At 42.5% G+C, this 27,363-nt stretch overlaps 1 protein-coding gene across 5 annotated transcripts in view; it reads right to left on the bottom strand.

Moving 5' to 3' along the window:
* The window catches only part of DHRS12 (dehydrogenase/reductase 12), a 41,323-nt gene extending 14,318 nt beyond the window's left edge, over window positions 1–27,005 (bottom strand). The window contains exons 1-10 of one of the 5 annotated variants that reach the window (XM_066176115.1): window positions 26,746–27,005; window positions 25,681–25,814; window positions 23,030–23,112; window positions 16,519–16,611; window positions 15,627–15,708; window positions 5,632–5,693; window positions 4,786–4,890; window positions 4,141–4,231; window positions 2,694–2,831; window positions 233–360 (exon numbers count right to left, since the gene is read on the bottom strand). In XM_066176115.1, coding sequence (XP_066032212.1) covers window positions 233–360; window positions 2,694–2,831; window positions 4,141–4,231; window positions 4,786–4,890; window positions 5,632–5,693; window positions 15,627–15,708; window positions 16,519–16,611; window positions 23,030–23,112; window positions 25,681–25,814; window positions 26,746–27,005 — 1,176 coding nt within the window. Of the gene's footprint in view, window positions 1–232; window positions 361–1,743; window positions 1,951–2,693; window positions 2,832–4,140; window positions 4,232–4,785; window positions 4,891–5,631; window positions 5,694–15,626; window positions 15,709–16,518; window positions 16,612–23,029; window positions 23,113–25,680; window positions 25,815–26,414; window positions 26,520–26,745 lie in introns of those variants that run through there. The other 4 variants (XM_066176110.1, XM_066176113.1, XM_066176111.1 and 1 more) reach the window with 4 other exon arrangements.
* Window positions 27,006–27,363: the final 358 nt, after the last annotated feature.

Here is a 27,363-nt window from a genome sequence, read left to right as displayed (position 1 = left end):
TTCTTCTAATCCAAAGAACACGACTTTAGTGTGTCTTGAGGCAGCAGCTGCATATTGACAATGGGAGAGACTTGGCAGCAGAAAAAAATTACACAGGTGCCACTCTACCACCTCATTATGAGAACACCTGAACCTAATTCATTTTTAACAGGCCTATGGCATCCTACTTCACCTCAACAGCAGGTTACTGTGTAATTAGAAGATTTGTGGTGACACTGTGTCAGCAGAGACACTACATTCTTGGAGCAACAGATTTAAACTTCTGGGAGAACTCTTCTAGCACCTCCATTAGTTTCTCTTCATCCTCTGGTGGACTGTGGGTGTATGCTAGGGGTAAGTGTGTAGGGACTGGTTGCCTGTCTGGAAGAAAAGGAAGAAAGAAAAAAACAACCTTATGGGTACACTTAACTCTCTTATAGCAAGGAAAGCTTCCTTGTGGGGTTATGCCTGTAACTAGTGCAACACATGCAGGCAAAGAGCAATAGCTGGCGTTTGTTGCTGCAGGCAGAGGATGCTTTTGCACTTGAAACATTTTTCCTTGCCTCCTGGATAATATTTCTAGTACTGTACAGATCTCCAGCTGGGACTTTGTCGTTAGGATTATTTTAAATCTTAAATCTCTTTTTAAATTTAAATCTTAAAATGCTTACTTTCATCCTTAGAAACAATGGTTAAATTCTAAATGCAAAAGAACTTGGACTTATTGCTCATTTGCTATAAGTGACACATATCCAACCAAGTTTGCTCAGTTTGATGCTTTGCTTGGTTTTCCAAATCTCATGCCTGTCAGTCACTCTGTAACTACAGCTGTTACCACCATCCACTCTTAGGGATTTTCCCCTCCAAAAACATGGAATCTAGATCCCTATGAGAATGCTGGCAGGTGTCTGTGGAACAACAGTCAGAGCACTGGCGCAGCACTGTTAAGTCTATTTAGTGAGCCCAACTTCTGCAGCAGCCAGCTGAGACAAAAAGAACAAACTGTTCTGGGCAACCCTGGGCTGCAGATTTCCCTGAAAACCTATCAGGCTGCCACTGGGTTTCCCAGGAAAGCAGAGATATTTGCTCTCTTAAGAGCAAATGTTTACCTGACTGCACACACCACATAACTTCTGCTCATGGAAAGCTGAGGAGAGGGAAACATGCAGAGTACTGTTCCCTTCTCCATCACTGATTATGATCGACTTCCCACCTAGCCACAGTGCTTCCAGTAGCCTGTGGGAAGTTTGGGAACTAGGTATGAAAGCCAAGTTCAGCATCACAAAGAAGATGCTTCTAGACTTTGGAAAGCAGGTCTCTGTTAAACATTTTTTATATATTTTAGCAGATGCAGGGGATTCTGGTAGTACTAGTCATGTTCTCACTTCCTTTTATTATTTTCTCAGGGGAAAAAAAATCTGGCTTTGGTTTGCTCTCAGAAGGAACAGTAAAAGAGAATGCAGAAAATGGAGGGAAACTGTGACTAATTTAGAAAATGGCTGCCTAGGACCAGAAGCGTGGGATTTGTGGCAAAGTGCCCCTGCACCCCAAACCCTTCACTGAAAGGGCCTGAAGAGTGCCCATGCTAAGCTGTGGCTTCCAAAAGGCTGTAGGAGCAAGAAATAACTGACTTCTCCACTGTTTGGTAAGCACAAGACACAGACTCAGAACTGCTCTTGCAGCTTTAAGAGCAGTCATGCCATGACCAAAGCTCTCAAAAGTCAGTAGCTTTAGCTAAAGAGCCAGGGCATGTTCCCTGTTTACCAAAGCTGGGGGTACACAAAGGCTATCAAGAAACAGAACAACTGAGCAGAAGCATTAGGACCAAAAAATGTGACTGAAGTAAGAGAAAGGCAAAGCCTAGTTCTGCAGAGAAAGCTGACCAGCTGGGATGTGGGGTTTCCACATGCACCACATACTGACATGAAAAATGTCCATTTAAGTATCTGTCAGTCAACCCGGTGTGACTGTCTGTGAGACAGAAAGGACAAAGTCAACCCAAATTCAGAAAAGTCTGAGCTTCCTGCATTCTGTATAGAAATTCAGTGAATCAGGATTTGACTGCCACATCCAAAAGAAGCACTCAGCTTCTCTAAGAAATTACCCTGAGTTTTCTCTTTCTGGACTGACCTGCATCACCATTGAGGCATCCTTGCTTCCAGCTGTTCCGACAAAGATGCCTGTCGTTTGCCTGGGAGAAGAGAAAGGCTCTGCCCTACTTTTCCATTCCCTAAGCTCACAGTGCCAAAAATGCCACTGTGCTCAAGTCTTCGCCTGGTGTTAGAGAAAGGGGGAATTGGCAGTTTCAGCTAGCATGGAACCGTAGGAAAAAGAACTTGTCAAAGCAGAGCCAACTCCCAGTGCTCTGTGAGAAAGATGCTCATTTCCTAGCATCATAGAAAATGCTGTTTGACTGCTGTGATTCACCTTCCCTTGGCACAGTCCTACATGCAGCCATTTTCATTACAAAAATCCCCAACCCTCCCTAAAGAAATGCTTTGAAGTCTCTATCAGGTACTTTAGAGGACAAAAGCAGGGATGTAACGATTTAACACGATGTTCAGTCAAACACTTAGACTTGAAACAACTTTGAGGAATGCTTTATCCTTTGCACAGGCTGCCTGGTGCAGCCTTCACCCCCTTCCAGGCCAGACAGGGATCCTAAGCTTAGGCAGGCTGGGGACCTCTGTGCCCTATGAGACACTGCTCCTTACCTTGGAAGAACAAGCCGCTGGGCAGCTTTGTTGCTTCAGCTGACACTGCCAACCACAGGACGGTGTCAGCTCCCTGGGCCTCTGTGCGCAGCGAGTTCTTCATCCTCTCATAGAAATCGGGCATGGACGACCTCACAGCTGGAAAGGATAACAATGGAATGGTGGCCTGCCATGCAAGGCTTTTTTGATTCCAAAAAAAAAACCCCAAAAAAACCCAGACCAGCTTCAAATTGCCATTTTGTGTGTAGGAATGAGAGGAGGCATCTCTTTAGCTTATGGAAGAAAATTAGTATTTCCCCTATCTGGGAGTAGGATGGCTTGTGGGAGAATAGCACTAAACTGCCAGATGATCCACTACTTGTTTGTTTGGGTCAAATTACAGGGACAAAACTGACAACAGGATCTGTAAGAGATTCCTCTGCCAATTCCATTCTAAACTGTAAAGACGACAAACATGGGGGAAACAGAAATTCCAAAAAGCAGGATTCTAATGGGATTTTTAGCTCCTATTTTCTCACCAGTTTTAGGAAACCAGTAGCAGGACTACATTTAAAAACTGCTTACTTCCTGTCTAAACTGGCTTCATTTTATTTTGCCCGACAGATGATGACGGTGCGCCCATCCACTGTAGATGTTTATTTTTGGGGGTTGAAGAGTCTTTGTACTTTAAGGTGGGGTAACTTTATGGTTCATTAAGTTTGAAATCCACAAAGGAGAAGTGCAAAAATAAATGCATTTTAAAGAAAAAGAAATACCAGGATATTTAGTTGGAAAGGGCTATTTTCAAGCATAAAGTAGACAGGGTAGATGCTTCTGTTGTCAGAAGCAAAGTTTGGAAACTGCATCCCTATAAAAGACCTAGAGATGTAACTGCTATTCTGCATCCCATGCTTGGGCACCGGGAGCTGGAAATATTGGGGAATGCAACATGCATAGTGCATGACTGATGCTGGCCCACCTGCTCAGGCATGGTCACTGAAGAACAGCTGCAGCTCAGACAAAGGGCTGAATGGCCAAACTGCTTCTCAACAGCAGTAAATGTTTAGAGGAAGAGTAGAAGGCTTGTGCAATGGTGCATTCTCCTACATGTCCTCACAAATTCCCAGTGTCTGCATACTGGTACAGAAGCAGAAGCTCCATCTGTGTGTTTAACAGTTCCACTACAAATGTAACTTAAAGGTTACCTTAAAGAACTGTGCCTCTGCTGTGCAGTTGTGCAGGGCTGGAAGCATTCACTGCCCATTATTATTCTCTAGATATACACAGCTAGCAGACACTGTGCAGAATAGAGCCACCAAGGGGATATAAAACTACTTCAAGCACCAGTTTGGAGAAAAGAAATTACTGCACCTGTTGGAAAAATATACTAGGAGGCTTCATTTCTCTCTGCTTTTAGACTAATGCTGAAAAGAAAAAAAATAGTGTCAGAGTGTGAAGCAGACATTACCTGGAGTGTCTGCCCAGCCGGGGTGCATCACAGAGAAATGGATGTTTCTGTGAGCCTTTGCCCACTGTTCTGTCAGGACAACTTGCTGTCTCTAGGATAGAGCAGTAAAGTGAATGCTAGCACCAAGTTCAACAGGCTGTCCACCAAATTTGTTCCCAGGGAATTAAACTACATCAACTGTGCCATAAATACCACAACATTGATGTACAGCAAAAATATACCCTTGCTCATCCTGACTAGATTTATTGGATAATTTCAACAGAGACTTCCACAGTCATTGCCATCCATACCCAGGCCACAAATTTACTTTTAAAGCAGCTGCAGTGCTTTTACTGACCACGTCTACTTGCTGCAGACTGTGGGCAAGAACAAAGCAGGTAGACAGTGCTCATCAGCTAAAGACAATGTTCCCCCCAGGGACTTCTCTTATATCAAATGAAAGTCTAACCATGCTCTCCTCCATGCAAGATGTATGCACTCCTAACGGCATGCCATCATACTCCTGGAGATTATTGCCTGAGCATCTGCTTATGGGTTGGATGCAATGGGAAAGCAAGAGTGACCAACAGGCTTTTTGCAAAGTAGATGGTATGAGCTGCCTAGCAAAGAAGGGCTGGGCTTTGTTTTCAATCCCATGGACTGTACCTTGTTCTGTGCATACACCATAGTTCCATCAAATGGCCCATTTCCCGACTGCAAGTCAGATATGTTTAATTTTTGAACTAGCATGCCCCCAGAAGAGACAGTTATCTGTAATGAAATGAATGAAAAACAAATAAATGAAAAGCAAATGAATGAAAAGCAAAACCAGGAACTCCCCACAGATGCACTCATGCATGCAATGTACCCTTCAGGCCATAGCTGGAAGTCCCTACAGAGCAGGATTCCTCTGCACACTCTGCATTATGCTTATGCTCATGAGTACAGCATACCTGGAGAGAAGGTGGAAGATACGTAAGTTTTTTAAGAAGTGATTTTCATTCAAAGTGATGTTGATTAATTTCAGGAATTTTGTGCTTCTTCCTTTTGAAAAGTAATGGGGAGAAATAAAATAGCAGAACAGCACTATTTGCAGTTTGTACGTTTAGCATTTACCAAAGCTAATTAGAAACCATATAAAACTTGGGAAATTTCGTTTTTAAAAATGTACCTGCTGTTGTATTTTACACTAAGATCTGTAAAGTTCTTCTAAGCCTATACTCCTCTTGTACATATTTTGCACTCTGCTGCAGGAGCTAACTTGCCCTAGGGAATCTAAGAGGGTAAGTTCCAAAATGAAGTGTTTTACTCTGATTTCCAATGAAGGGTTGAGAGCAGCAGGCAGGAGCTTTGCCTTAGAGGAGGAGGTTGTTAGCAAAATCCAAGAGGATTTTAGAGATCCTTATAGCATTATAAGTAATCTTGCATTGCTAACACAGTCAAAGAACTGCTGTCACAAGCCAGAAGGTAAAAATAGTAAAACACCCCTTTTAAACAGCATCACAGACTCACCACTCTGGCATCAGCTGCTTTTTCCAGGAGGGGCACCAGGGCAGTTGTCATGATGTAGGTACCTAAAAAACAGACAGGCACCAACATTAACCTTTCCTTTTTAAAAAAGCTTTTTTCTCTCTCCACCCTCCTTAAAAACCTAAAGTCTCTTTATCTCTGAAATCTGATCTGAATTTCACAATGATTTTTTGTTGCTGCTTCACCTGCAGTGTGCCAGCTCAACAGGTAATGGTTCACATTGCCATATACTTAGCAAAAGGCTTATTTTATTTTACAGATTTTCATAATTGTTTTACCTATAGGGAAAACAGCTCAATACATTCATCTGTGAGAATCTGAAGGCAAAACAGCTCAGGTATGGAATTCCTTGGGTGAGGGAAGGTGATGCCAGTGAAGAAATGAGGAATGCATTTCCCTTGCAGGTCTGGCATATACACGCTAAGCTGGGTCATAAACAAGAGAAGGAAACTACCCTTCATACTTACAGTTCTTAGGGCACTGCATATACACTTAATACTTGTGCATTTTTCTCTTCTCACTATGAAATCACTCAGAGTACACTAACACTTTTTGCGTTGCACACAAACCCCACACCTTAAATCCCTAGCACGACCATTATGGAAGATAAGGAATCCTTGGGGGAAAAAATATTAGTGCTGCTTGCCCAAGGCTGAGCTAAGATTACTTGGGGAAACTTAATTGTGTCCTTCCCTGCTTTCAATCATGTTTGTTTAGCAAGAATTTTTACACACCACACAAATATATTCCATTACCATGACCAGCACAGTTTGTTTTTACAAACACTGCTCAACTGTCAGTGTATTTGATTCAGACACACAGACACACCTAGCGATGTTTCACGCAGCCAAGTGCAACACAGAGATTTTTTTCAGAGATTTTTTTCTGTTTAAATGTATTTTTTAAAATTTTATTTAATTGAAAATGAATCTAGCCCCATTTAGTCTAGTGTTTCTGCATCTACTTCCCTCTCATGTCTTTACAAATGGCTCTAGTTCAACAATTCTAACAGTGATAAATGCATTCCTTTCCCTGAGCTACCGAGGCCGTGTTTTTCACTAGGCATGAAGACTTCAGCATGTCTTTATAGCCTCTCTTCTACACAGGCAATGAGATCACCCAGTTAAAATACAGCATGTTTATAAATATGGTACCAAAATCGAACATGTTACATGCTTGGTGAACAAACCATTCAGTTCCCATCAGTCACAGCAGCCTTCTCTTTCTCTATATAATCAGAAGTATATCCATACACACACAATATATTTAAAACCCTGGCAAATCAAACAAAGCAAATGCACTGCAGATGAGTTAATGCAGCCTGTCTTCAGCAGAAAATGTGAGCAAAAGCAGTTGCCAGCGAATAGCGAGAGCCCGGCCGTGTCCCCTGGTAGCGGCGGGGAGACTGAGCTATGACATCACCCGCACAAGAACTGCCGCTGCCTGTCAGGGGAGGCTGCCACGATGTGGGGGAAAAAAAAAACCAAAAGAAAATCACTTAAGTACAAGCTGAGAGCCTCGTTTTAATGTTGTTTGGCTGTGGATTCTTCAAAAAAGTAACATCGTGTCTTGGTTAAATAAGCTGCATCCCCTAAAGGCAGAGCTGCAATGCACCAGTTCTGACGATGTTCCATTTTACTGTCCTGCAGATTAATTTACGCTTTTAAGGGGCTTCATGTTGATTTGTTAATTTTAAAGAGCTGCAAAGATGAATGCACTAATGTTGCCTCATTAAAAACAGAGTTTTGTTTTGCAGCTGAATAAGAGAAATGTTCAATGCAAAAAAACCTGCTTAGAGCAACTACAGCCTGTCAGAAGTTTATGTGCTTATTTAGAACCAAATTTTACTTATTTAGAAACAAAGTAACTGCAAAGCCCACATCTCCTCTGTTCCTCAAGTTTATTAAGAATTCAGTAAATCCCACAAAGCCAGAGCATTCTATTTTTTTTTGCCCCACAAAACCACTTGCTCATTTGCTTTGAGACAGAGCGGAAACAGAGGAGTTTTGATCACAGCTTCCTATGGTAAGCAACAGTATCTGAAAACACACAGACACAATGCATCAGACATTAAGGCTGCAGCCTTTCTTTTCTCCCACTGCTGGATATTTCACCGACTACTGTCCCCATTTTAAGTGTTTGAACACAAACTCCTCATTCCTTTGACAGAAGTACTTAGATATGATACATTCTTATTTTCCTGGGCTGGTCTGCCAGGTAAAACAGCCTGGAAAAGAAATTTAGAATGGTAACAGTGGAACAGATCTCCTTTATTATTGCTGGTTAGAATACATCATCAGCTGAAACCTCCCTATTTTTATCAGTGCAAAAGCTGGCCTGTAGTTTGATGGTGACATTCAAACAGCCTGGGAGAACACTCAGTATGGTCACTGGCACAGCCATGCACCTCACAGCAGGTACTTGGCCCAGCACAGCTGTATCGCAGCAGGCACTAACACAGAAATTAATTCCTGAGTAAAACGGGAAGCAGCAAATGAAGGTATTGCCTGCCACTGTCCTTATGAAAACAAAACAAGGAGATTTTTCTTGTTAAAAAAACTTTGCAAGGAAAACCAAGACTGATTTGGTAGAAGAAACTACATTCATCTCTGCCCCTATGTAATCAAATCAAGGCAACATCTGAACTGTATGTCCTTTTGCCAATACTTGATTACTAACACCAATGTGCTGGATATCAGCCTTTCCAAAATGAGCACTCGAGCATTCCAATAGATCTACTTGATGCAAAAAAAAATTTGTCTGTTAAAGGAGAAACTTCTTCCCACAGAGCTTAGTTGAAAAAGGTAAAGCATATTAAATGTGGTTAATGCTTAATTATCACAGTGCTCAAACTGTGTACGTTATAGTTTGAGGTTTTTGTGGTTTTTGTTTTGATTTGGTTTTTTTTTAATGGTTTAACACAAAAGTACATGAAAGGAAAGGCAACCTTCAACAGTGCTGTGCCTTGCACTGAAAGCAGGAATTATTGGGTATCTCCTTGTCCTGGGCTGAAGTATATTCTACCACCATCTTCATGAACTGTTGAAACCAGGTGAGGCAGTGCTCCCTGCCTCCCCCACTCTGGATTATCTTCTGTTAATGGGCCCATCAGCACCTTGCCACACGACTCACAGATAACCCCCTCCTGGACTATCTCCTGTTAATGGGCCCATCAGGCCTTATCACATGACTCACCATCCCATTGTGGGATGCTCCGCCCAGAGGGAGGAACCAAGCATTCCAGCCTGGATATAAGCTGAGACTCTGACCACCAGAGCAGCACTTACCTACAGGACTCCCAGAAGACAAGAGCTACTGCTGGATCTTCTGACCCATTATTTCTACAGGATCACCACTTCAACAGAACCACTCTGCTTGGACTACTACCACCATAGGGTGTCAGGTTGTATTCTGTCTTTGACAGGGTTCTTGTACTACTGCATTTATTTCTTTCTTTTAATTTTTTCCCCATAAAATTATAATTCTGACTTACGATCTCCCACTGGTTTGATTTCAAACTAGTACACTCCTGCACATACAGCTGGTACTAGCTGCATTTAGGACTGTGTGACAGGAGCCTGATTTGTGCCATCACAATTTCCTGTCACTGGAAGGTCCATTGTCCACAATGGCTTGAAAGCTTGTCTCCCACTGATGTAACAGGGGGAAAAAAGATCAGTGAAATAAATGGTATACAACATTTCCCTCTGATGAGAAGTATTTGCTGTGATACAAAGGAGTCCAGCAAGATGATTTTGGGAGTTTGCTCAGAAGCAGAAGGAATGCAGAAGAAAGTGAGCCCTGTCTATCACACCCATATAAAGGATTTAATCCTGCCTGCACTGAACTCTGTCAAGGTGAAAAGTTGACTTGCAAAACCTACTGGACAAGCTGAAGCCCTGTTCTGTGTAATGAGGTTTGACAAAGTACTGGCTGGCCATGTTTTCTCTAGTTAAAAAGGCTCCTGGGATAGATATACAATTCATTTTAAAGATAAACAGTCCCTTGACATTAGCTTTCTTTGAAAAAACTTCTGTAGGCTTTATGCCTTGAATCTGATCTCCCATAATAGGATATCACATATAATACCAAGTAATTAAAACTTTTCTATAGAGCAACACCATTACACACCCTAAACCAACTTCATCATATGGTAAAGTAGACAGGGAGTTGCCAATCTATGCAATAAACATGGTCATTCCAGTTAAAGTAATGAGCATGGCATTTCATGAGAATATACTTTATTCATGCATATTAATATTTAAGTTTTGTGTTTACTTGAAAAATAAAAAAAACCCCACCAAAAATGCTGAATCACTAGGCATTCCCTTGCCACCTGTCTAGTAATCGCTCCACCTGCTCTGAGATGTTTTTCATTTAGTTGAGTAATCTGATACTGTGCTCTACCTAACAATTCAAATTTTTGACTCCATACAGTGAACTCCTCTGCAACCTGGATAAGCACTAATTCAGTGGTTCCACAATCACAGAGTGAAATATTAAAGACATATGTGTAGGAAATGAGGCACTGTTATGGAGATACACATTTGATTCATCTAGTAAGTTGTTTTTTAAGAAAAAGCCCCAAAACTACAAAAATCAGCCTGACTACCTCATAGACTCCTAAATAAAGTTATGCTACTTTTCCCTTGACATGATGCAGAAGCTGAGGGGACTTTATGGAAGACACTATTATGAGGTCTTGTGCAAAGTTAGCTCTGCACATTCTTTCAACAGTTACTCCACTGTGGGTCTCATGACATGAACAAAATGAAAGCTATCCTAGTGCATGGGACAGTATTAGACACTGGTCTTTCACACAGAAAACTGCAAGTCTTGCTGTACTATAACAGTTTTGGTTTCTTTATCCTTCTACTAAGGTTGGGATAGAGACACACGGGAAATGTAGATTTTGAGTTTGGACTTGGTTGTTTATTATATTTTATCTATTTATAGTATTTACAGACTCACGAGCTGTGAGCACAACTAGTAAGCTAGAAAAACGAGGTAAAATGGAGTCCTTCTCTATCTTTACTAGATCTTTTCAAGGACAACTGTCCCAATTATGAAATGCCACTTAAATTATTTTTATTTAAACCTAATAACAAACTACTTGAAGTCTGCAATGCGGACTCCATCAACCAATTACAGAAAACCACCTAAACCCATGAAGAAGGAAGATGAAGGTGAAGAAGGACTTGGACAACACCCAAAATCCTCCATCTTAACTCACACGTATTACTATATACTAGTATCTTAAATCTGAATTTCTAGCATTCCAACACTGTACTGGAACATGAAAGTAATCAAAACACAGGCTAGCCCTAACAGAAAGTACAAACAAACACTGTGCATGCAGATTTCCAAACTGCTGGTGGTGTAGATCAGTCTGCCAGAACCAGGAGAAGACTCCTTAGGATTCACGTATTTCACACTGAAAATTAACAGGCTATCACATAAAATAAAATACTCTGATTTGCCTTAAGATTTAGTGTGACCCTAAAATCTGTACCTTATAAATCAATTTTGAAGAAAATTATGGTTTCAGCAGAAGTAATATTGTAAACCCACTACCTACTTACAACATCAAATTAATTGATGATACAATTACTGTGGACCCAAGTATCTTGGTGGATTCCAGAATGTTTTTTTTGCTTGATGGTCTATCTAGCAATTAGTGGCACACTGCTGGTGAGGTTTTTGCCCTGCTAACATTCGAATAAGGGCAGGCAGCCAGCACCATACTCAGTGAAGTTTTTCATCTGCCTGAGCTCTGTAGTATTATTAGGAACAGTGTTACTTCAACTGTGAAAAAAGTGGGAACAAAAAACCTGAACAAATAAACAAAAAAAACCCCAACACCACCAAGAAACTTTTATTGTACAGATTTCAATGGCTCATTCATCTGGTAGAAATCAGTTAAAACTGGCTGGCTTTTCTTGAGTCCAGTAAAAACAAACCACAGAAACAAACCAAACCACCCAACAAAGTGACATTCTTTGTTGGCCTGATTATCTTTTCAAGCCTGCAGTTTATGCAGTTCCCAGTAAGAGACATCCCTGAGTCTCTTTTCCTGAGTGAGAGATCAGGAATGAAGATTTTAGTGTGCTGTCTCTGAGGACCAATTCCACTGCACTAGCAGTAACTGAGAGTGAATGGGAAGAGTTAATGAACATGAAACACAAAACAAAGGTTTACATTTCCCTCAAATGACAAAGCTCATCTCAATAAGGGTTCCTCTGTCTCCTGGGAATCAGGCTTCAGTACAGTTAGTGCATGTGCAATTATATTCAACCTTATCCTTTCACATATCACCTCTGATCCATAAGTCTCAAAGCTCTAAAGAAAGAAAATTGGAACAAAAGCCTTCTTTTCACAGATGAGGTTGTCTTGCCAAAGATCAGGCACTGAACTTACGGCAAACTGACAGCTGATATTCAAGTTGTTTGACTTCCAAGTAATTCAGAACACTAGGCTGCACTGGCTTCTGTGAAACACCAGTTAGATGCAGTTCAGGCGGAGGGGAGAGATTGACAAACATCCACCCAGGTTAGGCAGTTTGCCATAGATGGGCTACAGTGTTACTATGACAGATAAACTTCCTCTGGCTCTAACCCTCCTTGCACAGAGTGGAAGTATATGTCTACATATTATTAAAACATGAGAGCACATTAGATCGAGGAGAAGATGCATACCGGGAGCATCATTTATCTCTCAGTGTGTTTTAGCACCCCCTTGGCTGGTAAGAAGCAATAAAAAAGTAACATATATGCCATTTTTCCACGTCAAGCAGGAAGATATGTTGAGTAAAAGCAAAGTGAGGCAGGCAATAAAATAGAGAAAAAAACATTGTTTCAGCTAAATGTCTAGTGCTTCAATAAGAACATGCTTCTTTTGCCTCCACTTGCTTATCAATGCTGAAGTTTTTTTTCCAAAATGACTGAATGCCACCAGCTTTAATAGTCTTTGCTGGGAGTTACACCAAAACAAGTAAAATAAAATTAAATTTAAAAAAAGTTTTGACTCAGAAGTCTGCAAGACTCATCAGAAGAAATGATTGCTTGTTGCTGCCCAGCTCCTGGGTACAACCTTGAGTACATGGTCAGCCCACAAGAAGAAATATAAGGGCAACATCACACAAACTAGAGGACAGAGAAAAAAGTCTGCCCATCAGGACTGGCAGGTCTGCAGGAAATCTGCCCACATTACCCCAAGCAAGTCACTCCATTTGGTTTATTTGAAAGTGTGTTTCAATCAGCAAAGTGCTATTTCAGACTCATGCCTGGCCAGTGCTCCCACATTACAGTCTAAGTGTTCCATTCTGCTCTCTACACTCACTGAGCTCCAGCAATCAGACAACAATTCTTGAGCCTCTGGCAGGGAAAAAAGGAAAGGTGTTTTCATTTGACAGCCACAACAGAACCAGAATGAGCCATGCAGCATTTGTGCCTCAGACTCATTGTAAGGGTGGCACAGATGCAGCTGCCACCACCTGCTCAAAGCACTTTACAGTTTGAACTTCAATATTAAACAAACCATACAAAGCCTTAACTGTCAACCTGTATTTTACATTTTCATGAACTTCATCCACCTGCATATTCTGACATCACCAGAGAGGACTATGCACCTCTTGTTTCAGTTGCCATCCTCAATTAGCCAGTCAGGTGGTTTTATTTAATTAAGGGAATTTTACTTTCTATTCTAACCGCTGTTATTTTTGCACATATTCATACAGGAGGACTTATGCAGTCACTTTCGTCCCACGTATGTCCAAGTCAGATCATCAGTTAGAACTCAACACTGACATCCATTATGCTCAAATATGGACTAACAGATCAGTTGAGAGGAAAACATTCCTAGACTAGATTTAAAAGTTCCACAGCATTTCAGACACCTAAATGAGCAACTTTACAGCTTATAGAAATGTTAATCAGATATCAAATACAGAATTCAAAAACTGTGTCGTGCATTTAAAGCATGTTATATTTCAGTCCTGCATTTTTAAACAGTTCCAACCTACACACTCCTTTACTAGACCAGAGATCCAGGGTAGGGAAAAAAAAGTGAAAGGAACATGGAAGGAACACCCTAAATGTAAAGATCTGCAAAAGATATTGATATTACTCTGTCTTGTAAGTCAAGTGAGGGGCAATTGCACATTTTCCAAACAAGGGCCTTGAGCCCATGTCACCCTTCAGGCTTTAGCATTATTGGGGCAGAGAGGGGAACTTAGTTTGTCCTTTCAGACCACATTTGAGTTTACAGCCAACCTATACACCAGCCATATCTAATTTAGCCAGGTTTTTTCTCTGGGAACCTATAACCACAGCTAGTTACTGAAACAGAAATAACTGCTCCCAAGTAAAACACACCCAAAGGCACCTAGTACTTAGGGAAATAACACAGCATCTACTCTGAAGGTCTTTCTCCGCACATCTTTCCCCTGATGTTATGATTTATTACCCTATCCCTGACTTTGAAGAAAAAAACTGTGGTTTGTAGTTTTGGTCCTTCATGTGCATCTGGCCTGCAAGCACAGAAGCTTCCTGTTGCACTGCCAGCTTCTTCCAGCTCAACCAAGTCCCACTCTGCTCTAAAAAGATTCAAAATTTAATTCTTACTTTTGTCTAGAGAGAAGCAGTCTAAGCAAACAACCCCGTCCTTGTCTGAACTCTGAAGAAGCTGGATAACAGAGGATGATTTACCTCCTTACACTTCTTAAACAATCATGCAGCAAGTGATACAAGAATGAATAAGGGAGATCTATAAGTAACATCCACAAAAGATAATACAGGCATTTTCCTAGTTTGCTACAACAATAATTCAGCTTTCTCTGTGCAGCTGTATACCTCTAGGAAGGCTGATTTACAGCTGGAAAAGCAGAATTTGCTGCTTCTACCTGTGCAATAAAATATAATTCAAGTGATGCACCAGTATGGCTCCTCAGCACTTAATATCCTCAATGTCTAAAACTAAACCAAAAAAAAAACTAAACTAAAGCTTTTGTATTTGGACTGTTGTGTTTGCTTCTCTCTGGAAGAACTGTACCTTTGCACTTTGCTGGGTTTTTGTGTGAAAGACCACAAGAGAATAAAAACTTATTTAAGGTGAACAGATCCCTCAAGGTAGAAGTTCTTGTACTTGTGGAGCCAAGGGAAATTTGTTGGCAAAATAAAACTCTCTTTGAATTTTTTGACCATGAAAACACAAGAATGTTAGCAGAAGCTTAGTCTGAAGCAAATGAATCTGTGCCTTTATACTTGATTTAACAGTCAGCTTAATGTATTCAGACTTGCAGAAAAATGAGCTGTATGCACAGTAACACTGAAGCACAAGACATTTATCCTAAAATTTTAGTTTTCAAACATAAATAAGATTTAAGGAACCAACAGAGGAAAAAGGCTAAGAATAAAAACCAAAAATGGTTTCCAGGTTACACTAGATCTATAAATGCCTTATCTTTAAAGACTAGGTTCCCCCCCTCCTCATTCCAGATACTGATGAACAGGAGGAAACACAGAAACAAAGCACCACAGTCTTTCCCTAAGGTGTTACTTTTGAATATATTAAAGACAGTCTCTTGAGACATCCACTTACCCTGCACAGAGGCAGAGGGGAAAGAGTTCCAGGACTGTTGGGTTGATGGAAGCACCAGGTATCTCTTTGCAAGAGGTGCAGCTTTCAGCCTTACAGATATCAGCAGTGTCAGACAGCATTCTCTCTGGCTGTTTGCTCACCTTTTCTCCACAGCTTCTGTGGGGAATCCTTCCACTTGGGTCACCATTTTCCCCTGCTCTTCCATACCTCCACTTTCCCTCTTGACTTGCTTCCCATCATTTGTCCCTTTTACACCACTGCCACACAGTTCACACACAATGCCCCTTTCAGATGGAGCACATACCTCACAAACCCAGCTATCAAAACACATTTCTGTAGGCAAAATAGGCACATTCCAGAATTAAACCTTCAATACTCACCCAAAGTGTTTGTTGCAAAGTTTTTTTCAAGTCCATCTTCAGTTAACTCTCTGGTATTCACCATACATCCTGCATTGTTGATCTGTAAAACAACTCCTTTAAACAAAAACAATCTACACAAATATCTACAAGGAAATCCACACATGAGCAGTCTATGTTAATTTGTTGTTTTCTGACGCTGCAGAACAAAGCTACACGTTGTAACTTTTATTTGTTCAATAAAACATGACTGCAAGCTGTGTGCAGCTAGCATAGTCTCTGACACATTTCTTTCTCTGCCTTACCTTCCAGAAGGAGCTCAGACTTTTCTTTCCCTCCTCAAAAAAGATCTGCCCCTACACACCCTCCTGTGTGTTCACTGCCATTCCTCAAAAGTTATTTCCTACGTTTTTATCAGATGTTCCTCATCTAGTAAGCACCAAAAGAGCTGCTCCAGGTGTCTCAGCTGTAGTACAGCCCCCGAGCAAATTTTCACTGTTAAATAAAGGGGGAACTGCACTGAGCCCCTTGCCAACCATGACGATGAAATGTTTCCTCTCTCCCTGCCTCTGTTTTAGTCTTTGGCCTTTCTGCAGAAGTTTAATCATTCGGAAGGTCTAGCTTTAAGAGGGACAATGTTATTAGCAATGAAGGTCAAAGAGAAAATGTATGGTGTCTCCAAAGATGCAGCTATAAAATTACTGCTTTTCTCTTTTTTTTGTAGCACATCTGTGTTAACTGAGAAGGGACAAGAACAAGCAAACCACGGACACTCCTGGAAAAAAAAAAACATTTAGAAAAAATTAAGGAGAGAACTGTGGGCCAAACTGCCAAATCTACATGACCTGTCAGACAAATACATAGGATACACACTCCCAAGACAGACACACGTGATTAAAGTACACAAACTTACCAACACATTTAATTTATGTTCATTTCGGAATTTTTCAGCAAAGTTCCATATTTCCTTGGGATTAGATATATCCACAATGTGCAAGAAGATATTCTGAAAGAAAAGAAACTAAGTCATAATCAACACAGAAAGTGAAGAGAAACCCTGTTAAGGCCTGTCTAGATGAAAAGGTATTTAATAGTATGAAAAAAATATTGTCTCCAGAACACAATTAATACATGCACAACTGCAAAATTTAACTCTAGTCCTTAAGACGTGTTTAGTCATTGAGTCAGCTGCTTCTGAGACACAGATTTTTAATGCCAAAGTTATTAAGAGAGAGTCCTACTCAGATAAATATATGTGACAGACAGTCAGGCATAGCAGAGGACCAAAAAAATATTGCAAAGCTTGCAAAATTTTGGTTTAAACAATTTAGCAGTTCAGTTATTTGACTGAACTTTCCAAGGAAATGTTCAAGGTCACAGCATTAGAGAATAATCTAGGCTGGAAGAGACCTCTGGAGGCTGCTTGGCAAACATGGAGATTCACCAGCTTGTCTGAGCCCCCTGCTCTGAGCCTCCAGCATTTGATCACCCTCATGGTGAAAACATTTTTCCTACTGTCTACTCAGAATTTTGCCCCTGATCCAATCTGTGTCAGCTGCCTTTTCTCTTCCCACTGCAGACCTCCAAGCATGGTAGTGCTTTCCCTACACATTCCCATCACATGGCTGTAGAATACAGCAAGACCCATCTCAGCCTTCTCAACACTGAGCAGAATCAGTCTTCTCAGAGTCACTTCATACATCACACATCCCATCTCCCTAGTCACCCTCTGCTGGACTCACTCCAGGACATTGACGACTTCCTCATCCTGGGGAGTCCAACACCATGCACAGGACTCCTGTTGTGGTTTTGCAAAGGCTTAATAGAGAGGAAGATGCACTCCACTCAGCCTGCTGGCTAGACTCCTGTTCATACAGCCTGGGGTATGGTTGGCCTCCCTTGCCCCAGGACACTGCTCACAGACCAACAGCTTGTCACTCCCAGTCCCTTTCTGCCATCTGCTTTCCAGCCAGCTAGACAAAGGCTGCACTTCATTCTGTCACCTTGTGCTCTTTAAGATATCATCAGGTTTTGCCCCTGTAGTGACTCATGGGGAATGCCAGTAAAAATCATTAACAGAGCAGCTCTGTACTGTTGATTGTTACTTTTGAAGCCACATGTTCTGGGCAGTTTTCCACCCACCTTTTCATCTACCAGTTCAAACCACATCTCTCCATAATGGCTACAAAGATATCATGGCAAACCATATAAAAGGCCTTGTCAAAGTTAAGGAGATCACTGCTCCCTGCTTGTCCACAGGCAGAGTCATCTCACCAAGGGATCAGGGAGAGAATCAGAAGGGTAACAGATAGAGAACTTGTGGGGTGAGATAAAGACAGATTAATAGGGAAAGCAAAAGCCACAAACAAAAGCAAAAACTCCCAATCCTATGAGCATACCACCCTGAGAACACCCAATCTTGCCTGATCTCAGAAACTAATCAGGGCTGGGCCTGGTTAGTACTTGGATGTGAAACTGCCTGGGAATACCAGGTGCTTTAGGCTTTTTACAAGGAATTAACTGACTGCCTCCCATGGGCAGGCGTTCAGGCATCTCCAGGAGAGCAAGGCTCCATCACACATAATAGTTACTTGGGAAGCCACCACCCCAAACATCTCCCCGTTCCTTTTTCTTTCCCCCAGCTTCATATACTCAGCATGATGATGTCATATGGTCTGAAATACCCTTTGGTCAGTTAGTCAACCTGTCCTGGCTGTGTCTCCTCACAACCTCCCATACAACCCCAACTTGTTCTCCAGTGAAGCAGTACAAAAAGTAGAAAAGGCTTTGGCTCTATGTAAGCCCTGTTCAGCAATTGCAAAAGCATTTCTGCATTATCAGTCCTGTGTTCATCATAAATCCGAAACACAGACCCAAACCAGCCACTGTGAGGAAAATTAACCCTACTCCAGCCAAAACGTGTACAACAAGCAGGGGCATACATCCCCTCCAGCACTCTAGTCATGTCAACTATTTCTGTCAAATCCCACTGAGACCACAGCTCTGCAGTCATGCATGGACTCCTGCTTCCTATGCCACGTGTACTCATGAACAGGCATTTGAAATGGGATCCCAGACATGCTGCTTTCTCATGAAAACTGTGAGAGCTTCCTCCATTTTGCTGCCCCCTAGCCACATACTCACTGTTCCCATAACTCTACTACTCTTCTACTCATTGGTCACTACAAACCAATGAAACCACTTTAAAGCCTCCTCACCAAGCTTACCAAACCTGTTGGCAAAGACACTCTTGCTCCAATTTGTCATTGCTGCTCAGCAAAGCTCATTTAACAGAGAAGGTCCAAGAGGCCATAAAGGCTAAGGCCGAAGTGACACCAGCTGAACATTCAGGGGTTGACCTGCAGGGCATATATGCTCCTACCCAAGCCCCTCCCTTTCACTGTATGGATTTAGGAGACCAATACTAGGGCTTTCATGCCCTTGACTCTCTGGAAACACTCTTGATGAACTCCAGGTCCCGCACAATGTCATGGGTACCCATGTGGTTGGGCAACAAGAGGCATCAGGCCAAGGTCCAGATCAGACTCATCAGCCACTGCAATACTTACATCTGAGTCCCCAGCAAGTGACAAACCTCTCAAGTCATCAAGCCAAGACTGCAGACGGCTGCCTGCATCCCCCACAGGAAGGAGCCTTCAGACATCATCACCCACGACTTCCTCCCACTGTCAACAACTGTTCAGGATCATCTGTCTCCAACACCTCCCCTGACAGAGCCTGCTCTTCCTCATCTGTTACCATGGCACTATACCTATCCTGTAAATGCACATCTGCAGGCAGAGAAGGAGCTGCCTTCTGTTGCCAGCATTCACAAGCTTTTATTCCTTCCCATCTTAGAAGTCTCTATACACAACTTATTCAAATGCAGCTTCCAGCTGTCCCTCCTTCCATGCAGTGTGCTCTTCTACTCTCTGTAGAGACCCTGTCAATCTCCTGTTTCTACTCCCTGTGGTTCTGCAGCTTGCTCATCTCCTGCTGTTTTATCACCTGGCAGCTCAGCACCCTGAGGACAGCAGAACCCAACAGATGAAGCCACCATCACATGCTGCCCCAGGCTCAGGGAAAAGTACCAGTCACTCCCTGCAACTCAACATCTGCCACATTATCCCTCTGGAGCTCTCTCTGAGCTAGTGCCCCATGTGTCAGGCACAGTTGCTCCAGCCAGGGTGGTTAAGAATGCTTTCAGGAGCATCACTGCACCCACTCCAGTTGTCTCAGAGTGCTGGGTGCCCTTGCATGCTAACTGCTGCATTAATTGCTAAACCCTTGATAGTCACTCCATGTCACAACACTGTTGCAATGTTTTGCAATACTATGGCCAGCATTGTGGACACAATAGAAAGAGGGAAAAAAAAAAAAAAGGTTTGACATAGAGCAAAATTATCATTTTCTAAACCAGTAAAGCTAGAAGTAATTCCTCCCTCTGAAACATCAAAAACCTTTTGCTGTTTGCTACAGACAATTCTTTTGCTTTTTGCAGATTTGCATTCTCCATAGTACAAGCACAGTGGCATTCACCAGCATACAAAGGCACATCAACTCCTACTCTTCTCCTAGACAGCACTTCGTCTCAAAGACACACCACAGATAGTCTTCTGACGTATGCCAGAAAAAGATTTTAAAATAATTATGCAGAGGATGTGTTCTCTTGCAAAACAAATAATCATTAAAGGGCCTCCTCTCTTTCCAAGTTGTTTCTTTAAATACTCATTATACAAGCAAATGAGAAAAGTGAAAAAGCTGAAGAAATGATATGGCATTATTCCCTGCCTGTAATTCTGCTTCCCTGAAGATAAAAAGCACATGACTTTCTCTCTAGCCATTTGTTTTCAGCTCCTTAGCTGAGCTTGGATCAGAATTTTCTCACTGTAATAATGTGCTCTAGGATGATCCTGCTTGATCAAGGAGACTGGACCAGATGACCCACTGTGGTCCCTTCCAACCATATCCATTTTGTGAATCATTTCTGACCAAAAACTTGATACTGCTCTGCTGGTTCAAGCTGGATACCTCTTTAAAACTTTCTACTTTTAAAACTAATACCATTATCTACTGGTACAGAAGAGGTAAAGTCTTCTGGGCAGATGTTCAGTATTACAAGCGATTTCAGATATCTAAAAAGATCTAAATCAACACTTGTCTGCTGAAGACGGTCACAATGACTCAGGAAAGGGATGTTCAGGCCTGTTCCCTATAAAAGTCCTCAATGGTAGCAAAGGCATTTTCAAAGTAAACCTAATCTCTGTGACTTGATCTATTTTAACAGATTAGGAGAACTTTCCCATTCCCAGATCTAGGGGCAGGGGACTGCCAGATAACTCCATTTCACAGTATATGCACTCCAGCATATACTGTGAAAGCTGAAAAAAGTCTTCGGTGTATACTATAACAGGATCTCCATCCAAATTATCAGGAAGAGCAAGTTCAGTCTGGATACAGCTTGTCAAGTTGCAGATAAAGCATTTTATTATCTCTCTGGATTGCTTCTGAATGAGCACTCATAAAGAAGGATGTTCTTGTGGGCTCCTTATTAAAGTGCTCTTCCCAGTGCAGCCACGTGTCCCACAGGGCCTCTTGTACAGCTCATCTAACTCTGCACTGCGAGCTGCTCTCTGCCCAAGTGCCCTGTACCCAGGGTCACAAACAAGTCCTGCAGTGCCCTCACACTCTCTCATGACTACAGAAATTACAGGTCTGCAGCCTACCAAAAAGTGGGAATGCAGTCATTATGCTGCTTTTAGAGGAAGAATATTATTTGCCTCATTTTTTTTTTTTTTTACCAGATGACAGAAAACAATATGAAGGAACCTTCAGAGGTCAAACTCACCTCTCTCCCCAGGCAGCCTGACTGCAGTTGGAGAAGGAGGTAACACAGTTAATCACCAGCCTTACTACAGCCGTGGGATTGTACAGCTATAGACAGCTGGAAAGTATTTATTTCTACTAGGACTGATCTAATTCACTTCCATTAAAGAACTGAAGAGTAATGCTGGTTGTGTCACACTAGGGAGCTGAAATTAAAGAGCAGAAATTTAGTCAATATGACATCTCTAACCATAAAAAAGTCTTCAGAATTTTTGATCCACATTAAAAACTATTACTGGAATCAAAATACTGTGTACAAGAGACAAGTCATTATTTAAAATGAAGACAAGTTTCCATCCAAGTGCTGTGTGTTAACCCTGATAGGTAGTTCAGCCCCATACAACCCTATTTACTCCACACACTCCACTCCCAGTGGGAATGGGGAGATAAATCACAAGGACAACACAGGCAAAACTTGCTGGCTGAGATAAAGACATTAACAAGTGATGCAGAAACTGAGTGTGCAAACAAAGTAAAATAAGGAATTAATTCACTACTTCGCATTGTCAGGCAGGAAGCAATCCCAAGGAAAGGAGAACTTCATCCCATGCACCAGTGATTTGAAAAGTCAAACACCATTTACGTGAATGGCCCTTTTACTCCTCCCTCCTCCCAGCTTCTACTGCTGAGCAAGATGTCATATGGTGTGGGGTGTCCCTTTGGCCAGCTGAGCTGTCCCAGTGTGACCTGTCCCATCTTCTTGTGCACCCCAGCCTGCTCACTTGGTGGGGCAGTGTGAGAACGAGAATAGGCTTTGATGCTGTGTGAGCACTGTTCACCAGTAACTAAAACATGGGTTGTCAACACCGGTTGGGTCACAAATCCAAAGCATTGCACCACTGGAACTGCTAGAAAAGAAATTAACTCTATCCCAGTCAAAACCAGGGCACCAAGACAGAAAGATAACAACTAGTGAACTTCTCTGTAAGCACACCCCCCTGAACAATTAACAAAAGCAACAGTGACAGACACAGGGGTGTACTGTAGAGTGATCTATACGGAAACAAAAAGAATGTGCAACAGAGGGAACGAAGAGGCATTACAAGAAAAGGAGATGAAAAGGCATGCAGAGCACAGGATTAGGACCACAAACAGGACTTCACAGAGCAGCCACCCTTAGCAAATCAAGAGTGTGTTATTCAGACACATAAAACCTTCAGCTCCAATGCTGTAGACTCATAAATGTTGTTGCAAGAGTGTTGCAATGCATTAACTTTTAAAAGCCTCAGCCATGTAGTTAGGAATAGTAAGTAGGACATCAAAAAGCAAATCAACAACAAACATTACATAAAACAGCATGCTGCTGATGATGTTACTAATCACAGAATATATCACCTAATGAAGTTGGGTGATTCAAATGGTTTGAAGTTAATCACCTCAAATCATTTGAATTATAAACTGCTAGATGTTTCCATGTCTGTATGAAAATACTATTAAAAGCACAACAGCAAGACGTTGGAAGAGTATTTCAAGGCCTCTGGGGTCTTTAATATTAACAACCTTTCTAAGAGTAAACAAAAGACTAAAAAACAACTCACCTGATTGCCCGTTTCTGACACTATTTCCTCCTTGGCAACTTCAGCCCGTTCCTTATTTCGGCAAACCAGATGAACCGTGCCACCTGGTGGATTGCGAGGAGAAAAGCATTTGAAAATTAATTGCTAACTGCATTTGGGAGAGACATCAGCATTTTAATTAGGTGAGATACTGGATATAAGAAAAAAGCTGGAATATTTCTGCTTGGCTCTGGTTCCTGTGAAGGCAGGCAGGGTCATCACGCAAGGCTACATGTACGGAAAAGGCCACTGCACTATCAGTAGTGTGCTCAAACTAGTTCTGACAAGTCTGTACATCATGTTTAGTGGGTGAAATACCAGAGCTAAATGCGAAATTGAAGCCAAAGCATCTGTATCATAGATGGTTTTTTTGGTATATATGCCTTAGGAACTTCAGTAAAGGGTTTGAACAACACAAGTGACTAGAATTGCTCTGTGAAAAGGAAATAAAAGCTTCTGGTATTCAGATACCAGAATTCTCAGCAGTGGGATATATGACAAGAACTACGGCCTCAATTGCAGCTTGGGAAGCTCAGGTCATCTGAATTATTTTTCATCAGAAAAATAATTTTCTGAAGTTTTCTTCTCAATAGACCAGGCTTTCTCAAGAAGACACATAATTTGCATCCTTGTGGGTATCAAGCAGCAAGAGACAGCAATAACTGGTTTGATCCACTGTTGCCAACAGTCCTGCTTCAAGTGAGATGCTGGACAAGGTGACCTCTGGAGGTCTCTTCCAACCAACTTTTCCATGAAAGGAAGACACAAGGCAAAGCTCTTCTCAGAGACCTGGAAACTTAACACAATCTCATCACTTAGCCATATTAAAGAAAGCCTTCAAACACAAGACTAAAGTACAGCTAAGCAATTTTTTTTTCTGACACTTCATATGCTCTGATTCTTACAAGTCACGTGTAAATTTCAATCATAGGAATACCTATACTCTTTACTTTTGCCTGTTTGTAAAGGTGTTTTAGGGATTGCTAGCAGTCCACCTCTAGAAAGCTCAAGCAATTAATCCCTAATGGAAACATAATTAATCCATAATAGAAACAACAACTGTGTTGGGTCACACTTTTAGTGCCCAGAACCCAACTGCAAAACACCAATTCCACCTCAGGATGATACAGTCACACACTGCACAGCCCAGTCTGGGGTCTGATAATGAAACCTTTCTACAGGAGAGGCTTTTCCACTGAGCACCAAGACAGGGGGGAAGTTTAGGTGTGACCGATACACTAGGAAAGGAATACACTAGGAATTTAAATGTGTTTTCTTTGGTAAAGATTCAAACTATTTGAACTTAACACATGGGAATAGTCAGAGTAGTTGGGAGAAGACTGTATCAAGCTGGAAGTGCAGTTCACAAGACATACAGGAAAGCCCAAATCCAAATATCTAGAAGACACTAATTTGGAGAAAAGCTGAACTCAGACTACAGAAATTGTCAGCAAGATCATCATTAGTTAGAAATATCCAAGTGCTTGAAGGTAAAGCCAACACAAGCTTCATTATTCTTCTGTTGAGTCAGAATTCCTTATTTTCTTGTCATACTTGAAGAGATTCAACTGGCAGCCTGAGCCCCAACAGCTAACACTGAGTTTCAAAATGAGATATTCGAGGATGGGATCAGGAAGGCGTTTTAACTTCATATGAACACCAATGTCAATACAACATATCAGACATGCAGTCTGAGCCCAAGGTTGTACTGCTAAACACAAGTGACCAAATCCCATACAGATCCAGCCAGCTTTCCAGCTTGCAAAACCTGGTAGAGATATCCATTTGTGAGCAAAACAGTCACCTGACAAAGCAATACTTACATAAAGTGATTATGTACAATAGCAGTTGTGGGAACCTGAAATCAATCACATGCTGGCACTGATGTAGATCTTTAACCCAAAGACTCTTTGATGCTTACAGTTTTGAATTAGTTTCATTTAACTGAGTCGCCACTTTCCTTCCTAAGACAGTTACGAAACCTAAGCAACAAAGCGAAAAGAGCCACAAGCTCCTCCCTTTCACTCTATGTGCCAGAACTCCTGTCACTCTTGCACAACAGGAATTATTTTGTCAACTCTGTAAGGGATTAGGTTTATCCTTCAGCAGCAGCTAGGCCCAGTTCTTACCATGTCCTTGCGTACAGAGAACATAAAAAAATAATTACATGTAATCAGTCAAAGGGCACAAACTCCAGGGTATTATCATTAAGATCAAGAACAGCCACATTTTTCTTATGCTCTCCCATCTCATTTTTGTAAAGACAATTGTTTTCTTTCGTCGTATGATACATCTGCAGATACCTTGGTTCAAATTCAGCCAGGCAGCTACTCGCACCAAATTAGCCTCAAATACTGATCCACCACCAACATCCTTAGACGCCACTATAACATGGATAGTTTTGGTAAACATGCACTTGAAAAACAATTTGCACATCCTCTCTGCTAATTTGGTTTCCTTATCCCAGTTTTCACGGCACTGATTGTGCTTAAACCTCTAACCCCACTAAGAGCCTTGTGATAGTCCCCTGCATCCCAGGGATTTGTGTTTGTGCGTAAGTGCTGGAAGGCCAAACCCGCTTCCTTCCATCTTCTCCATAAGCCCCCTGGGAGCTCCAAGGCAGCCCCGCTCACCTCTCCTCGCTATCTCCTTGGCCGTGGCCTTGCCAATGCCACTGTTAGCACCAGTGACCAGGAAGGATCTTCCAGCCACATCCACCTCCACATCAGCTGGGTTGAAGTGCTTGGAAGCAGACTCGTAACCACCTCTGAACAAATCAAGAGACACCTGTGAGAAACTAGAAGAGAGCTCTTCCAAAATAAACACACCTATGGGTTGAAAAACACTTTCCCCTCACAGCTCAGCATCCAGCAATTACCCTGTTTACTCTCTGTACCCATGGGACAGGCCATGAATACCGCGATCAGCAACGTATCATAGAATCATCAAGGTTGGAAAGAAGTCTTTAAGATCGTCAAGTCCAACCATCAACCCAGCACCACCACCACCACGTACACCCACGTCCTCAGCTGCCGTGTTCAGGCGTTTTTTTAACACTGCCAGGGGTGGTGTCTCCATCACTTCCCTGCGCAATCTGTTCCAATGTTTCGCAATGAAAACGACAACTGGCGGCGGCGTTTGGCCGCCCCGAGTCACCCAGCCCCGACTTCGACCCTCGAGGGGCGGCCCTCACCGAGCGGGGCTGGGATCCGCCCGCCTGGGCGGGGGCGGGCAGCCATCCATAAAAATACCCAAGAAACGCGGCCTCGCCGCGGGTGAGCGCCCGCGGAGAGTGAGGAACGCCCCGGCCCGGGCGCTGCGCCCGCCCCACGCCGCCTCCCAAGCCGCGGGCGGCCGCCGCCCGTACCTCGTGTACTCCCGCAGCCCCTTGACGAACCACACGGTGTTGCGGTACCAGGACATGGCGCTGCCGCCGCCGCCGCCCCCGCAGCTGTGCCGGCCCCGCCTCTGCCCTTACATAAGGCGCCCGGCCGGCCCTGCCGCGTTAGGTAAGGGCTGAGGGGCGGCCCGGCCCGGCCCGGCCCGTGGAGGTGCGAGGCAGCGCAGCGAGTGTGGCAATCCGGGTAGCGGTGCCATCTGCCTTTTTTTAGCAGCAGTTCGTGGGCTGGTTTTTCTTATCCTTTCTGCTTGCTCCCCTTCTTCGTTAGCCACGAAAGACAGCTTTAGCCAGCCCCTGCCTTGCTGCAGACGGCTGTGCCTGGCGAAGGTGGGAGCAGATGAAGGATGGAGAATTTCCTAAGGCTCCAGCTTGGGGCAGATGTTGTTGCCAGCTAAGCCGGGACTGCAAACAGGGTGTTGTGTTTTGGGAACGGGGAGCAGTGATACAGGACCTAGGCCTGCATCTTATGCCCTGGAAAGCTGTCAAATGGATGCTCCCAGAGAAACGTGAAAAATGACATTGTGCCACATGAAGTAGCATTTTACATAACAAATCCATTAAATACCTACTGATGGAGTGAAGTATTCCAGAAAGGAAAGGGTATATGACTGGCTGTTGCAGTAAGGGGAGTGAAATTCAAAATATCTTCAGTTTCAGCTCTTCAGACCTATGAAGCCCAAGAGAAGCACTTGGAGTTGCACATCTGGACAGCCTGTACTAGCCATAAGGAAATTGTCATTATAGGTATAATTATACTTTAATTACACAAAAGGTCTATGTGCTTAGAAAGCTTGGTGTGCAAGTTGGATAAATTTATGTATTTCATGGGGTATGCAGGGCCACATGCAAAGAAGTTGCTTTGGGAACCCTATCTAAGTTTTCAAGAGCTTAAGTTACCTGATTTCAATAGCACAGA

The sequence above is a fragment of the Chamaea fasciata genome, unplaced genomic scaffold (genome assembly GCF_029207755.1).
Source record: "Chamaea fasciata isolate MVZ Bird 193981 ecotype frontalis unplaced genomic scaffold, bChaFas1.0.hap1 SCAF_2, whole genome shotgun sequence".
NCBI lineage: Eukaryota > Metazoa > Chordata > Aves > Passeriformes > Sylviidae > Chamaea > Chamaea fasciata.
The sequence above is the reverse complement of the archived record's forward strand: the minus strand, read 5'-3'. Positions and strand labels throughout refer to the sequence as shown.